This window comes from Stegostoma tigrinum, chromosome 32, assembly GCF_030684315.1.
Source record: "Stegostoma tigrinum isolate sSteTig4 chromosome 32, sSteTig4.hap1, whole genome shotgun sequence".
NCBI lineage: Eukaryota > Metazoa > Chordata > Chondrichthyes > Orectolobiformes > Stegostomatidae > Stegostoma > Stegostoma tigrinum.
The window spans coordinates 37,505,285-37,520,611 of record NC_081385.1 but is presented as its reverse complement, the minus strand read 5'-3'; the positions used below and the strand labels follow the sequence as shown (position 1 = coordinate 37,520,611).

At 43.7% G+C, this 15,327-nt stretch overlaps 1 protein-coding gene across 2 annotated transcripts in view; it reads right to left on the bottom strand.

Annotated features, from left to right (window-relative positions):
* Positions 1-8,503: 8,503 nt before the first annotated feature.
* The window catches only part of LOC125467060 (homeobox protein BarH-like 2), a 56,220-nt gene continuing 49,396 nt past the window's right edge, over positions 8,504-15,327 (bottom strand). For both annotated transcript variants that reach the window (XM_048562421.2, XM_048562422.2), the window contains exon 4: positions 8,504-11,213. In XM_048562421.2, coding sequence (XP_048418378.1) covers positions 11,076-11,213 — 138 coding nt within the window. In that variant the 3' untranslated portion in view covers positions 8,504-11,075. The remainder of the gene's footprint in view (positions 11,214-15,327) is intronic.

Here is a 15,327-nt window from a genome sequence, read left to right as displayed (position 1 = left end):
TCTTCTATCTTCTTAGCACCAGAGGTGAATCCTGGCGTTGCAGCTGTCACTGGCAGAAAGTCCTTGGAGCAGTGTGTGAGCGCAGAAGTCAGCTTAGGTTAACCCAGTTAAGGTCAGCTCGGTGGCTCAGTGGTTAGCACTGCAGCCTGACAGTGCCAGGGACCCGGGTTCAATTCCAGACTCGGGTGACAGTTGTATGGAGTTTGCACATTCTCCCCGTGTCTGCGTGGGTTTCCTCCGGGTGCTCCGGTTTCCTCCCACAGTCCAAAGATGTGCAGGCTAGATGGATTGGCCAAGCTATATTACCCATAGTGTTCAGGGCTGTGTGCGTTATAAGAGGATGGGTTTGGGTGAGATGCTCCAAGGGGCGGTGTGGGCTTGTTGGGCCAAAGGGCCTGTTTCCATACTGTAGGGATTCTAATCTAATCAGAACAGTGCGAGCAGCGAGCCCTAGAGCAGTGTTTGAGCCCGGAACAGCATGAGCAGTGAACCCTGGAGCAGTGTGTGAGCACCACAACAGTGCGAGCAGTGAGCCCTGGAGCAGTGTGTGAGGCCGGAGAGCACGAGCAGCGAGCCCTGGAGCAGTGTGTGAGGCCGGAACAGCACGAGCAGTGAGCCCTGGAGCAGTGTGTGAGACCAGAACAGCACGAGCAGTGAGCCCTGGAGCAGTGTGTGAGCCCGGAACAGCACGAGCAGTGAGCCCTGGAGCAGTGTGTGAGCCCGGAACAGCACGAGCAGTGAACCCTGGAGCAGTGTGTGAGCACCACAACAGTGCGAGCAGTGAGCCCTGGAGCAGTGTGTGAGGCCGGAGAGCACGTGCAGCGAGCCCTGGAGCAGTGTGTGAGGCCAGAACAGCACGAGCAGTGAGCCCTGGAGCAGCGTCTGAGGCCGGAACAGCACGAGCAGTGAGCCCTGGAGCAGTGTGTGATCCCAGGAACAGCACGAGCAGTGGGGCCTGGAGCAGTGTGTGAGGCCAGAACAGCATGAGCAGTGAGCCCTGGAGCAGTGTGTGAGCCCGGAACAGCACGAGCAGTGAGCCCTGGAGCAGTGTGTGAGCACCACAACAGTGCGACCAGTGAGCTCTGGAGCAGTGTGTGAGGCCGGAACAGCGCAAGCAGTGAGCCCTGGAGCAGAGTCTGAGGCCGCAACAGCATGAGCAGTGAGCCCTGGAGCAGTGTGTGAAGCCGGAACAGCGTGAGCAGTGAGCCCTGGAGCAGTGTGTGAGTCCAGAACAGCACGATCAGTGAGCCCTGGAGCAGTGTGTGAGTCCAGAACAGCACGAGCAGTGAGCCCTGGAGCAGTGTGTGAGTCCAGAACAGCACGAGCAGTGAGCCCTGGAGCAGTGTGTGATCCCCGGAACAGCACGAGCAGTGAGCCCTGGAGCAGTGTGTGAGTTCAGAACAGCACGAGCAGTGAGCCCTGGAGCAGTGTGTGAGGCCGGAACAGCGTGAGCAGTGAGCCCTGGAGCAGTGTGTGAAACCGGAACAGCACGAGCAGTGAGCCCTGGAGCAGCGTGTGAGTCCAGAACAGCACGGGCAGTGAGCCCTGGAGCAGTGTGTGAGCCCAGAACAGAGCGAGCAGTGAGCCCTGGAGCAGAGTGAGAGGCCGGAGCAGCACGAGCAGCGAGGCCTGGAGCAGTGTGTGAGGCCGGAACAATGCGAGCAGCGAGCCCTGGAGCAGAGTGTGAGGCCGGAGCAGCACGAGCAGCGAGCCCTGGAGCAGAGTGTGAGGCCGGAGCAGCACGAGCAGCGAGCCCTGGAGCAGTGTGTGATCCCTGCAACAGCACGATCAGTGAGCCTTGGAGCCGTGTGCGAGCCCCACAACAGCGCGAGCAGCAAACCCTGGAGCAGCTCACGGACTGTGAGCCGGAGAACAGCACAGGAAAGCAGCCCTAGAGCAGCACACATGCAGCAAGTCCCAGGCGGAGACCAGCTGGTCTTGGAGCATGTGAGGCTGGGGCTTGGAATGTAGTGGGAACAGCTGTTGGACTGAGAATTGGTGGGCAGTCAGGCCACATGTGGAGACCCTGCACTAAGCTGCTACAATGTAATGTCTATTTGAAATGTCCTATCAAAGCTTCAAGTCAACCTTTCAATGATGTCCTGCTTTTAACTTATCTTTCACCTTCGTAAACTAAAGTCTTCAATACACTGCTGTATCCAAGAATTGTACCTTGGTACTTGTACTTGAGATGTTGCCATTAGAAGGCAGATATTGTAAAAGCTATTCACTGTGCTCCTACAATGGAGTACACGTGGCAATAAAAGGATATTTTATTAAACATGCCCCAAGCCAGTGAGAATGGTGCCTGATTTTGTCATCCTCCAGCAGCCACTCAGAATAGTGTCTCCTCCCAATGGCAACCCGCTCCTGCGTCAATGTCAGCAAGAACTCCCCACTACTCACGATCGAATAACGTTTCACCTTTACTGCAGTCCGGACCCGCCTCATGTCAGGAATGCCAGCTTACAGCTCTTCCAAAATCATTTTGCAACAATATTGTTGGATTCTCATTTCTACTGCAAGACAATTTCTTACATAAATCCCCAGTGTCTTCTATATTCACCTCCTATGACAAAAAACGGGCTCATGGGCCATCTTCACCAGCCGCTTTTAACATTCCCCTCTCTTTACCTTGGTGTTGCACCAAGCTTTCCACCCTGCCTCAGCTCTAAATTTGCACATTCATCTCAATTCTCTCCTACTTCTCCCATGCCCTTTCCAGCCTCATTCTCTCACTGCCTCATTTTGTGATGAGACTCCCCTCCTGCACTTTGACCCCTAAGTCCATTTAACTACTGACGACCCAACTCCCCTCTTCCTTCCCCCATTGACCCCCTCCCACAACTGCCATCACCACCACAGCCCAAATCTTGATCAATGTTGTCAGTAGACCTCTTCCTTCAGGCCTCGACTCTCCATCAATCTTGTCTGGAAAAATAATAACAACATCTATATCACTGACCTTAAAGCTCACCATTTGTCTCCAGTTTCCCTTTCCTCTCCTTGAGCATGGTGTTACTTCTCAGACTTGTGCCCAGATTTTTCCAGAACACCAGATGTGAATCCCTTCTATCCAGTTTCCACTGCTGCTTCAGCAGACAAACAGCTTATTCAAGTCACAAATTATACCCTAGGAGACTGTGACACAGGTAAACTGTGTTGGCTTTGCTGCAGCCTCAGACCAGATTGACTACACCTTCCCTCTCCCTCCACCCTCTGCTGGGTGGAACTTATGGCTGGGTTGTGCTGATCTCTTCTCTTCCCTTATCTATCAAATGTAGCCAGAGAATCACATACAATAACTTCTCTCCCTGCTGCTACTATCTTTGGTATTGTCCCCATTCCCTGAGCCCCAACAAGTATTGCTTGTCCTCCTCCTACTTCCCATCTAAATGCTGCCCTTTATCAACATTCCCATTCCATCATTACTGGCAGTCCCTTCAGCTGTGTAAGCCCTGAGCCCTGAAATTCCCTCCCTAAACTCCTTTCCATCACTTTCCTCCATGAAAAGGCTCCTTGAAACCTACCTATTTAACCAAGGTTTTGCTCATTTGTTCTCAAATCTCCTTTCCTGGTTTGGTGTCACATTTGACCATTTAATGTGTCAGTGAAGCACCTTATGAGGGAGGAAGGATAAGAGGAGATCTGATAGAAGGGGCTGGGTAAAGTGGATAGGGAGAAATAGTTTCCACTTGTAAGAAAATCAAGAAAGAGACAACTTAGATTTAATGTGAATTGCAAAAGAAGCAAATGTGAGTTCAAAGAAACCATTTTCCCATGTGGTTCAAGTCTGAAATGAAGTATGGTGGAGGTAGGTTCAGCTAAAGCATTACTTCAATAGAAACACATCATAGAATCCCTACAGTATGGAAACAGGCCATTGGGCCCAACAAGTCCACACCAACTCTCAGACTATCCCATCCAGACCCTTCCCTACAAGCCACCTAATCTACACATCCCTGAACACTACAGGCAATTTAGCATGGCCAATCCACCTAGCCTTCATATCTTTGGACTGTGAGAGGAAACCCATGCAGACATAGGGCGAACGTGCAAACTCCACACGAGACAGTCATCCAAGGGTGGAATCAAAGCCAAGTCCCTGGCTCTGTGAGGCAGCAGTGCTAACCACTGAGCCATGGTGCCACCCTTAAATCTGCAAGTTTACAGGAAAAGATGGGAGAATGACATTAGGTTATGTTGTTGATTTGGAGAGCTGATGCAGACACTAGGGATTGAATGACCTATTTTCATGCTATAATTACGTGAATGTTTTATCACATTAAAGCATGACATTAGTATGAAACATTGTTGTTTCTTTCTCTACTATCCATGATAATGTTATCTCTACCTCGAATTCAAAGTCACTTTTGTTCAAACCATTATTCATTCTTCTTTTTTACAATAAATTCTGTTTTGCTACTCCATTTACTTTCCCTTGTTCATGTTTGGATAATTCACAATTTTTGATGTCGATATGTAACAATTGGCTGATTATTAAGAGCCAGTTGGAGTTGGTGATGATTCAATGAGAATTTTATTGTTGCCATAGCTGCTAATCCTATTCTCATTATAAACATGTTGCTTTCAAAGGGAAATCCTCTCTGAAATGCTCTGGGATGTTGTTGTTAATTAATCTTCTGCAAAAGCCATTATAAAACACTAGGTGCTGCAGTTATAGCATTTAAAATTAGATTAAAAACTGGCATAAATTTATTTCTTGTCAACATTTTAAAAAATAAATTAGCTGGGAGAACATGATTAAATAAATTAAAAGTGTGCTTCTAACTATAGCTATCAGTAGTGTTTCCAGGTTCTGATCTCTACCAATCAGTGCAAGTTATTTACAGGGTTGGTCAGAACAAGTACCTGAATTCCGCAAAACCACCACTATTTATCATAATCACACACTGCACTTTGAACAGTCGTCAATGAAATCCCCCAATGGCTGGTGTGTTCTTGAAAATGGGCAGTTGCCCAATTCCATGTGATTTAAGTGGTTTAATTGCTGGATATAATGTATTTAATTTCAGGATCATGATTGATGATTAATGGCAGTTAACTACAAGCAGAGGAGAAACTGGAATATGCAAAGCAAACAGGAGGAACAGGATCTTATTTTTTTGCTTGCACACTTTCCAGCCTCTAGGACTCAACACTGAGTCCCACAGCTTCAGAGAACAAACACTGTCTCCCATTTAGATTCCTCATCTCAGCCCATGTTTTGTTTGCATGCATTTGCTTCCAGCAGCACTGGCCCATTTGCTCCTATTCCCACCTACTGTTAACACCCATTCTGTATCACCACACTATAACCATTAGCACTCCCTTTGCCTTATATTCTGAGTATCCTCACCATCTGTTCCACGCGGCCCCCTGCCCTCTGTCAACAGCATAAAAAAATTACTTTCCAACTCCTTTCAGTTAGAAGAAAAGTCATACCAGATTTGAAATGTTAACTCTGTTTTTCTCTCCTCACAGATGCCACCAGGCTGGCTGACCGTCTCCAGCATTTTCTGTTTTAATTTCAGGAATGGTAATTCACCTCTTCCAAAATGTTTATCCAGTGCCAAAAACAGAAATTGCTGCAAAAGCTTGACAGGTCTGGCAGCAATTTCTGTTTTTGGTTCTGATTTACAGCATCCACAGTTCTTTCACTTGTTATTTATGTTTAACTGGTGGGTGGAGCACTGAATTATAAGGTCCAGGGGAGTGTACCAGATCCCCTCTGCTCCTGCTGAGGTTCAGAACCCAACTCCCCCCTTCCCCAAGAGTGTGGGTGCATTTGAGATGCTTTTTGTTCTCAATCTGGGCTTTTAAACTTTGTATTCCTACTCTAAACTAGTTTTACTATCTCAATTCTGTACCAAAACCTAAAGTATCTGTACCTACAAAGGGATGTGGAAGCTTTAGAGAGGGTGCAGAGGAGATTTACCAGGATGCAGCCTGGATTGGAGGGCAGATCTTCTGAGGAAAGGTTAAGGGAGATAGGGCTTTTTTCATTGGAGCGAAGAAGAATGAGAGGTGCCTTGGTAGAGGTGTACAAGATGATGGGAGGCATAGATAGAGTGGATAGCCAGAGACTTTCTCCTACGCCAGAAATGACTATCATGAAGGGGCATAACTTTAAGGTGATTGGAGGAAGGTATAGGGGAGATGTTAGAGGTAGGTTCTTTACAGAGAGAATGGTGGGCGTGTGGAGTGCGCTGCCACTGGTGGTAGTGAAGTCAGATACCTTAGGAAGTTTTCCAGCAACTTTGATTTTGTTTCTGATTTACAGCATCTGCAGTTCTTTCAATTTTTATCTGTATCTACATACCCTGTACCCAAGATGATGCCAAGAGGCAAAATTACAAACTTTTCACAGTGTACATAACAATAAATGCTAATCTATCCTATTCTACATGGGCTATCCAGTCAGCACACTGCTGGTGAGGCCTCATTCCAATCAGGCATAGCATTGGGACACAGGGAGGCAGGCTAGAGCATGCAAAAAGGAGGGCCCCAGGTTTTGATATTTAACCTGGGCATTACCTTAGAGGAGAGTGAGCTTGATATTAATATGGAGACTAGTTTGGCACTGACTGGGGAGGGATGATGGGCAACAACATTGTAAGATCATTTCATGAGTGGAATATCCCCTCCAATTTCACGTATAATTTTGCTGTCATGTGTGTATCCCAACTGCATCTGTGCAAATATAATATAGACACATGTAGTGTGATTTTACCACAATGTTTAAACATTTTTAAATGCTCCACATTCCTATCGCTATCTGGATTTCATAATGGATTTGTTAGTGACAGCTTATGTTCAGAGCTCCTTTTTCTTGTGATATCACCTGTGACCAGGTCACCTTTTGTCATTTTTTATCACTTTTCTCATTTCTTCTGAAAAAGACCCTGGCCTTTCAGTCTTCTCCAATATATATTTCTTTATAGTTCCTTTCTTAAAGTTATTTCACAGGGTGTGAGCTTCATTGGCTAAATGAACATTTATTGCCCAGAGATAGCAGGAACTGTAGGTGTTAGAGTCAGAATCAATACAGTGTGGAGCTGGATTAACACAGCAGGTTAGGCAGCATCAGAGAAGCAGGAAAGTTGACGTATCGTTTTTACACCTTTCATCAGGACTCATCCCTAATTGGAGTAGGTGGTGATGAACCACATCCTTAAACTACTGCAATCCTTGAGGTGTAGTGTTGCCCATAGGAAGTGAATTCCAGGATCTTGACCCAGTGAAGGAATGCCAGTAAACTTCCTAGTCAGGTTGTTGTGTGGCACTGTATGAATTTGTAGGTACTGGTGTTCCCATAAGTCCGCTGCCTTTATCCTTCTGGTTGGGTATGGGTTCATAGACTACAGGCTGCTATCAGACGAGCTTGGGTGGGTTGTTGTACTGCATCTTGTAGATGGTGCACAGTATTGCCATTGTGTACCATTGGTGGTGGAAGCAAATACTGTGGATGTGGTGCCAATCAAGCGATGACATCGAACTTCTTGAGTGTTATTGCAGCTCCACCCATTCAGACAAATAGTGAGTATTCCATCACACTGGTGAATTGTTCTTATTAATACAGAGTAAGCCATAGAATTCCTAGCTTTTTTTGTCTGGCAGTCCTCCTTATTTACATGCTTGGCCCAAATCAGTTTCTGGTGAACAATAACCTTCCAAGACAATGATAGAGGGGAACTCAGCAATGCCATTGAATTTCAGGGGAGATGATAAGAGTCACTCTTGATGAAAATGGTTATTGCCTGGCACTGGTGTAGCACAAATATTATTTGCCACTTAACAACCAATGACTATATTGTCCAGCTATGACTACATCATGACAAAGATCGCTTCTGTATCTGAGTTGTGAAAGGTGTTGAACATTGTGCAATCATCAGTAAACATCCCCCCTTCTGATATTATGAAGGAGGAAAGGTCATTGATGAAGCACCTGAAGATAATTGAGCTTAGGACACTACCCTGAGGAACTGTTGCAGAAATGTCCTGGGACTGAAAAATTTAATTGCAAAATTTGCAACCATCTTCTTTTGTGATAGATATAACTCCAAGCTGGAAATTTTCTTCCTTATGCCCATTACTAGGGCTCCTGAATGCCACACTCGCTCAAATGCTGCCTCGATTTTAAAGGCAGTTACTATGGAGACTGTAACAGTGAACATTGCTCCAAGTGTAGTGTAACGTGTTTTATAAAATGTCTCAGTTTTTCAATTCTCTCACTGTGGAATTAATCGCAGGGGCTTTGTTTGTTTTTTTAAGATCTTGTTAAAAACTGCTGTTACTTTCAACGATGTATATTTCTGTATCCCTTCAATTCAATCTCCACCCTGGATAATGCTATCCCACTCTACTCACTTAGACACTCATTTTCCAAAGAAGATGTGGTTTCTGATACCTTCCTTGTAGATTTTTTTGGGGTCCATGTAGCATACACTTCTGACAGTCAGGTTTGTATTCATTCAGTTTTCCAGAAGTTTATTAACAACAAACTATGTACATCAATATGGTATCTCAAGCTTACATATACAGTATGGATTATTTGTTTATTCAGATTACCGCTAATTTATAGACACAATCGCCTGTCTGACTTCTAGCAAAGTAACTGGCTGAATAAACGGAGAATAAGATGGAGACCTATTAAACCACATGCTGCATGTCATAATGTCCTCTCACTGTTTCCAGATTTGGTACTTTTCTGAGAACTGTGCAAAAACACAGCACTTTCTTTATTCTCCTTACCAAAATGTGTCAACCTTATAACCCAACATTGAAGTTTATTACAGGCAGTTTATCAAGTTTGTTATTGTGTTCCTATATCTTTTTGTCTAAAATTCCTCAGTATTAACAATGTCTTTCAATTTACAGTCATCCAAATTGGCTTCTCCCTCTTAAATCCAAATCATTTAAGTAAATAATAAATAGCAGAGGTCTCAACCCTGATTCTGAAGGAGTGCCATTTCCTATTGTTGTCAGTCTGAATACCAACCCTTAACCCCTACACTTCATACTGTTTTGAAACCAGCTTATCATTTCCTTCCTTTAATTTTTCCACTGCTACCACAGCTTTTTTGAGTTATCAGTTTTCAATGGAGTGCCTTATTGAAAGCCTTTGATTCTCCAGTCTAATAATTTATATTAGTTGAGTTCACACTTTCTATCACTTCTTCAAAAATCCAACAATGTTAGTCATGCATAAAATTACTTTAGAAATCCACGTGACCACCTTTCATTAAATTTTCAGTTCCCTGATGTTTCCCAATCGCATGGAGGTGGGTCTAAGATGGGCTGCTCTTTGGAGAGTTGGTGTGGAGTTGATAGGCTGAATAGCCTTCATCCATACTGTAAGGGTTCTGTGATTCTAAGATGGCATGCGTTGTTGCTGCTGAGCATTGGTGGTGGAGTAAGTGAATGCTTGTGGTGGTGAATAGGGTGCCAATCAAACAGGTTGTTTTGTCCTTGACGGCATTGAGCTTTTTGAGCATTGTTGGATTTGCACTCACCCAACAGGCTTTAGAGAGTCAGGAGGTGAGTTACACACTGTAAGATTCCTAGACTCTGGCGTGATCTTGTAGTTACAGCATTTATATGGCTGGTCCAGTTCAATTTACTATAATGGTGGTACCCCCCCAGGATGTTGATAGTGGAGGATTAATTGATGATAATGCCAATCAATGTGAAGTGGTGATGATTAGATTCTCTCTTGTGGGAGATGGCTTATTGTCTGGCACTTGTGTGATGTGGATGTTACTTACCATTTATCTGCCTGTCGTAATGTTGTCTAGTTCTGGCAGCATACAAAGTGCAATAAAAACCAAAACAAGGAGAGCAAATATCAAGGGAGGGGACTAAATGAAATTGGATGCAGAGATGATGTGCTGCTGTCTCCGTGGTGCCCACCAATAAGCATGTAGCTTTTGTTTTAGACAAAAGGAAAGTGATGGAAAGGGTCATCAACAGTATTATCAAGCAGCGTTAACACAGCAGGAAGCTCTGCACTGATAGTGGTTGGGTTCCATTAGGGCTACTCAGCCCTTGATCTCAGCACAAAACTCCTGGACAAAAGAGTTATATATCACTTCGGAAGTTCAACACCCTCCAAAATAAAGCATTTCACTTGCTTGCCACCTGATCCATACCACAAATGTTCACTTCCTCCATCACTGATGCTCAGTAGCAGTGGTGTGCATGATCTACAAGATTCACTCCAGAAATTCAACAAGATCCTTAGAACATGATCCAAACTGGTACTGCTTGCACGTATAGGGATAAGGGGAGAAGATACATGGGAACATGATTAACTGCAAGATCACCTCCAAGCCACTCACCATCCTGACTTAATGTGAGGTGGTAGTGTTGGACCGGGGAAGACAAACTCAGAAGTTACACAACACCAGGTTATAGTCCAACAGGTTTATTTGAAATCACAAGCTTTTAGAGCGCAGCCATTTCATTAGGAGCGGTGACTTGACAAAGGGGCAGTGCTTCAAAAATTTGTGATTTCAAATAAACCTGTAGGACTATAACTGGTGTCGTGTGACTTCTGACATCATCCTGACTTGGAAATATATCACTGGGTTAAAATCCTGGAATTTCCTCCCTAACAGCCTTAGGGCATCTCTACACTACATGAACGGCCGAGGTGAAAGAAGGCAGCTCATGTTCACCTATGCCATGGCAATTTAAAAAAGGAAAAAATACTGCCCTTCACCAGTGACAGTCACAACCCATGAGTAAACAATAATTAGGAGACAGAAGATGGATCATAAAAGAAAAAGTCATCAATCTTGAAAAAGTTTGAAATGTTGTGAGAATTGGTTCGTTGACATAGAGACTACACCAAAATAATACACAATAGTTTATTCATATTCCCCTTATACACACACAATAATTTCCCCGCTCCCATTAAGTTAATGTCAATATTTACATATATCCACTGGAGTTGGCAGCAGTCTGGCTGTACACTGCATTCCGGGTTCTCCACTAGAAACTGCAGCAGTGTCCCACCTCACCAATGCAGAGTGAAGAATAAAAGAGTTTTTTTTGGTTCAGCATCCATGTTCTCAGGAAGGACATGGTTCCTGCTCTTGTGCTGATTTGGTTTCTTTCTCTTCAGCCTCAATTTCCTCTGTTGTTGGGATGGAGTTTTTCTTTGGTCTTCCTTTGGGCTTTGTAGGAGCCTCGTGTCCTCCTTTCAGTACCTGTGTTCAAGAAATGGTTTAAACACAGACACCAGCATCTAGACAATCTGCAAATGATAGCTGTGATTGAGAGGAAAACCTCTCTCACTGCCAAGTCCAGATGTTCAATCACATTCTGAAATGGGCAGGACACAGTGCACATACCCAGCATCAGGATATACCTGGTAGTACTGACCCAGTTAGCAGGGTATATCCTGTTAGCACTGACCCAGGCTTCAGGGTGTACATTTGTTGGTGTTTGTAATGGTGCAGTGGAACAACCAGATCCATCCACACTACTCATCAGCTGTAAACTGCACACAGGAGGGACATCAGGCACTCAAAGGTAGTCTTTGGCAGGTTGGGGAGTGGAGTGTATTGTGGTGCAGGCACCATATACGTATACTTCTTGAAGAAATGGTTACATGAAAATGCAATATCCAATGCAATGTATTATGCAGTGTTTAGAAGGATGGATTCAATTCTAGATGTACTGCACGCAGGACATGTTCAAGAAATCATACAAACTGATCAGAGGTGTCAAAGAAAGTAGATCATATTCATTACTCAGTTGGGAGTGATAATTCAGGAAAAGAATAATAGCTACCCCATGTAAATGTGGGTTGATTAAAGAAATCCATAATTAAGGAAAATTATGACAGCAAACTAATAGCTCATGAAATAACAGGGACAGTAACAAGATGGAAATGAGATTGACTCAGTAACAGAATCATAGAACTGTTACAGTGGGGAGGGGGGCATTTGGTCCATTTAGCTTGCACTGGCTCTCTGAATGACCACTTTTCTTCACGTAATTCTCCCACATGTTCTTACTTTTCAGATAGTAATCCAGCTCCATCTCAAAACTTTGAATGGAGCTGGAGGAATATTTAATCTGGAGTTTCCCAGTGTCATTGTTAGGGCTTTTGCACTTCTTAATATTTATTAATCACCTAGACATTGGTGTCCAGGGCATGATTTCAAAATTTGTGGATCTTTCAGTACTTGGAAAAAATAATGAATGGTGACAAAGATGGTACAGATTTTCAAAAGAACATAGACAGGTTGCCAGAATGGAACCATTTCAGTAGAAGAAAGTCAATATGAATTCTAAAGTCAGTGCAGGAACAGAGGCATAGGGTTGTGGGGGTTCTATATATTGTATAAATTATTTAAGGTGGGGGATCACTGAATATGTGATCCTTGTCCTTGTTAATAGGGGTGTAGAGGGCAAAATCATAGAATCCCTACACTGCAGAGAGAGGCCACTTGGCCCACCAATTTTTCACAAAGCCTCCAAACAGCATCCCACTCAGAACCACCCCGTCTCCAATTTACTACGCTAATTCACTTAACCTGCACATCTTTGGACTGTGGGAGGAAACCAGAGCACACATCAGAAACAGGGAGAACAGGGAAATATCATATAGCCAGTCACCCAAGGCTGCAATTAATCCTGGCATTATGATGCAGCAGCACCAAATACTGTGCTGCCCAAAAGAATACAAAAATGGAAATGTATGTGCTTACTTTGCTGAAGCCCAAGATTGGACCAGGGGTCTTTAGATCTTCAGTCTAACACTTTCCTAACTGAGCTATTTCAGCTGACAATCAAGGAAGGTATTACAAGCCTGTGTAAAAGATTGGTTTGGCCTCATTGAGCATAGTTCGACCACTTCTAGGCGCCATACTTTAGGAAGGATGTGAAAGCATCAGAGAGAGTGCAGAAAAGATTCATGAGAATGATTTTAGGGATGAAGATATTCAGTTACACAGGTAGTTTGGAGAAGCTGGGATGGTTTTCTTCAGATGAGAATCGGGATTTTTTGCAATTGTTCAAATCATGTGTGGTCCAGTCAGATTAAATTGGAGGAAGTGAGAACAAGAAGGTACAAATAGAAGGTGCATGGCAAAAGTAGCTTGAGGAAAATCATTTTATATGAGTAAATGGTTAGAGTCTGGTATGAATTGCCAGAGATTGTGGTGGAGGCAGGTTCACATCAAGGCCTTTAAGGGCGAATTGGATTATTATCCGACAGGGAAGAATGAGCAGCATTATGGGGAGAAGGGGTGTGGGGTTGGGGAGAGAGACGGTGGGGTACTAACACTGGGTGAACTACTGATTCAGGGAGCCAGCACAGACCATTTTGTTATTTGTTCTTGGGATGTGAGTATTACTAGATCATTTGTTGCCTATCTCTAATTGTCCTGAAGAAGGTAGTTGTGAACTGCCTTCTTGATCACTACAGTCCTTGTGGTGCAAATATAGCTGCAGTGTCCAATAGGAAGTGAGTCCCAGGATTTGACCCAGTGACAGCGAAGGAATGGTGATATATTTCCAAGTCAGAATGACGGTGGTGTTGCCATATATCTGCTGCCATTTTCCTTTGAGAAAGAAGTTGACCTGGGCTTGGAAACAGTTGTCTGGAGAGTCTTGGTGAATTTATACAGTGTACCTAATAACTGGTACACACTGCTGCTACTGAGCATCAGTTATGGTATGAGTGAATTTTGAGTCTTGTTAGAGCTGCACCCATCCAGGCAAGTGGGGAATATTCCATCACCCTCCTGACTTGTGCCTTGTAGTAGGTGGAGGCAATCACTGGGTATGTGAATTGCTTTCTTTTCACAAAACCATGCTAACTCTTCCCACTTGCTTTGACATTTTCTAAGTGTTCAGCTAAATTTTCCTTTACAATCAATTCTAACACCTTTCCCATTGCAGACATCAAGCTAACTGGTCTGTCTACTTCCTCCTTCCCTTCCTGAATAAAGGAATTGCAACTTTCCAGATGACGGAACCTTTCCAGAATCAAGTGAATTTTTGAAAATTAACAGCAACAATTCTACTACCTCATTTTAGCATCTCTTTTTAAGACACTGGGATGAAACCCATCAGGTCCCAGGCACTAGTCAGCCTGCAGTTCCATCAGTCTGCTCAGGACCACTTCCCTCTGACTCTTCCACTTCCTGATTGTCAGCTATACTGCTTTCCTTAAATTCATTTGTTAATGGTGCGTCCTCCCCTTGGAATTTCTTTTATAGCAGGAACATATTTATTCTGAATATTATGAAATATCTTTTTAAATTTTTGCCACTGGTTCTCCACTGATTTATCTGTTAGCCTAGTATCCCAGTTCACATCTAGCCTAGCTGTCATGTCCACATAATTGTCCTCATTTAAATATAATAATCCTTGTCTTTGAGCCATTTCTCTCTGCTTAAAACTGAATGTAAATCATAGACACACCAACATTGAGCAAGAGTAGACCACTCGGCCCTTCGAGCTATTCTGACAGTCAGATCTTGGCTTATGAGACTATAACCTCAGGTCTACCTTCCTGCATGTCTCTGATAATCTTTCATCTCCTTGGGAACCAAAAATCTATTTATCTCTGTCTTAAAAATAATTAAAGGTTAAGTATTTTGGGGAAGGGAATTTCAAACTTCAATTATATTGTGATTACTGGTAGCTAGAGGTGCCTTAACTTTGAAGTCATGAATTAATCCTATCTTATTACATAATATTAGACCTAGAGTAACCTTCTCTCTGATAGTTTCTTAGAACAACACGTTGTTGAACTAAGCCCAAAAGCATTCCATAAACTCCTCATCCAGACTGTTACTGCCAATTTGAGTTTTCCAGTTAATATTCCAGTTTAGACTTGATAGACGTGTACAAAATGCTCAGAGGTATTGACAGAGTGGGCAGCCCGAGAATTTTTTTCTAGGGTGGAGGTAACTATTATGATGGGGTGTAGATTTAAAGTGAATGGGGGTAGATATAGGGGAGATGTCAGAGGTGGGTTCTTTACTCAGAGAGTGGTTGGGGCGTGGAATGCATTGCCGAAGCGGGTGGTGGAGTTGGCCTCTTTAGGGGCATTTAAGCAGCTATTAGATAGGCATATGGATGATAGTATAAGGTAGGGGTGGAGGTTAGATAGACCTTGGGTTTAGGGTAAAAGTTTGGCACAACATTGTGGGTTGAAGGGTCTGTACTGTGCTGTATTGTTCTATGTTCTATGTGTAGATTTAAATTCCCCATGATTATTGATACCCTATCATGTGGTTGTTTAACTGTTAGATTTGTACTCTCTGTCCCAGTGCTTCATAAAGTAAAGGCTGGGATCAAAAT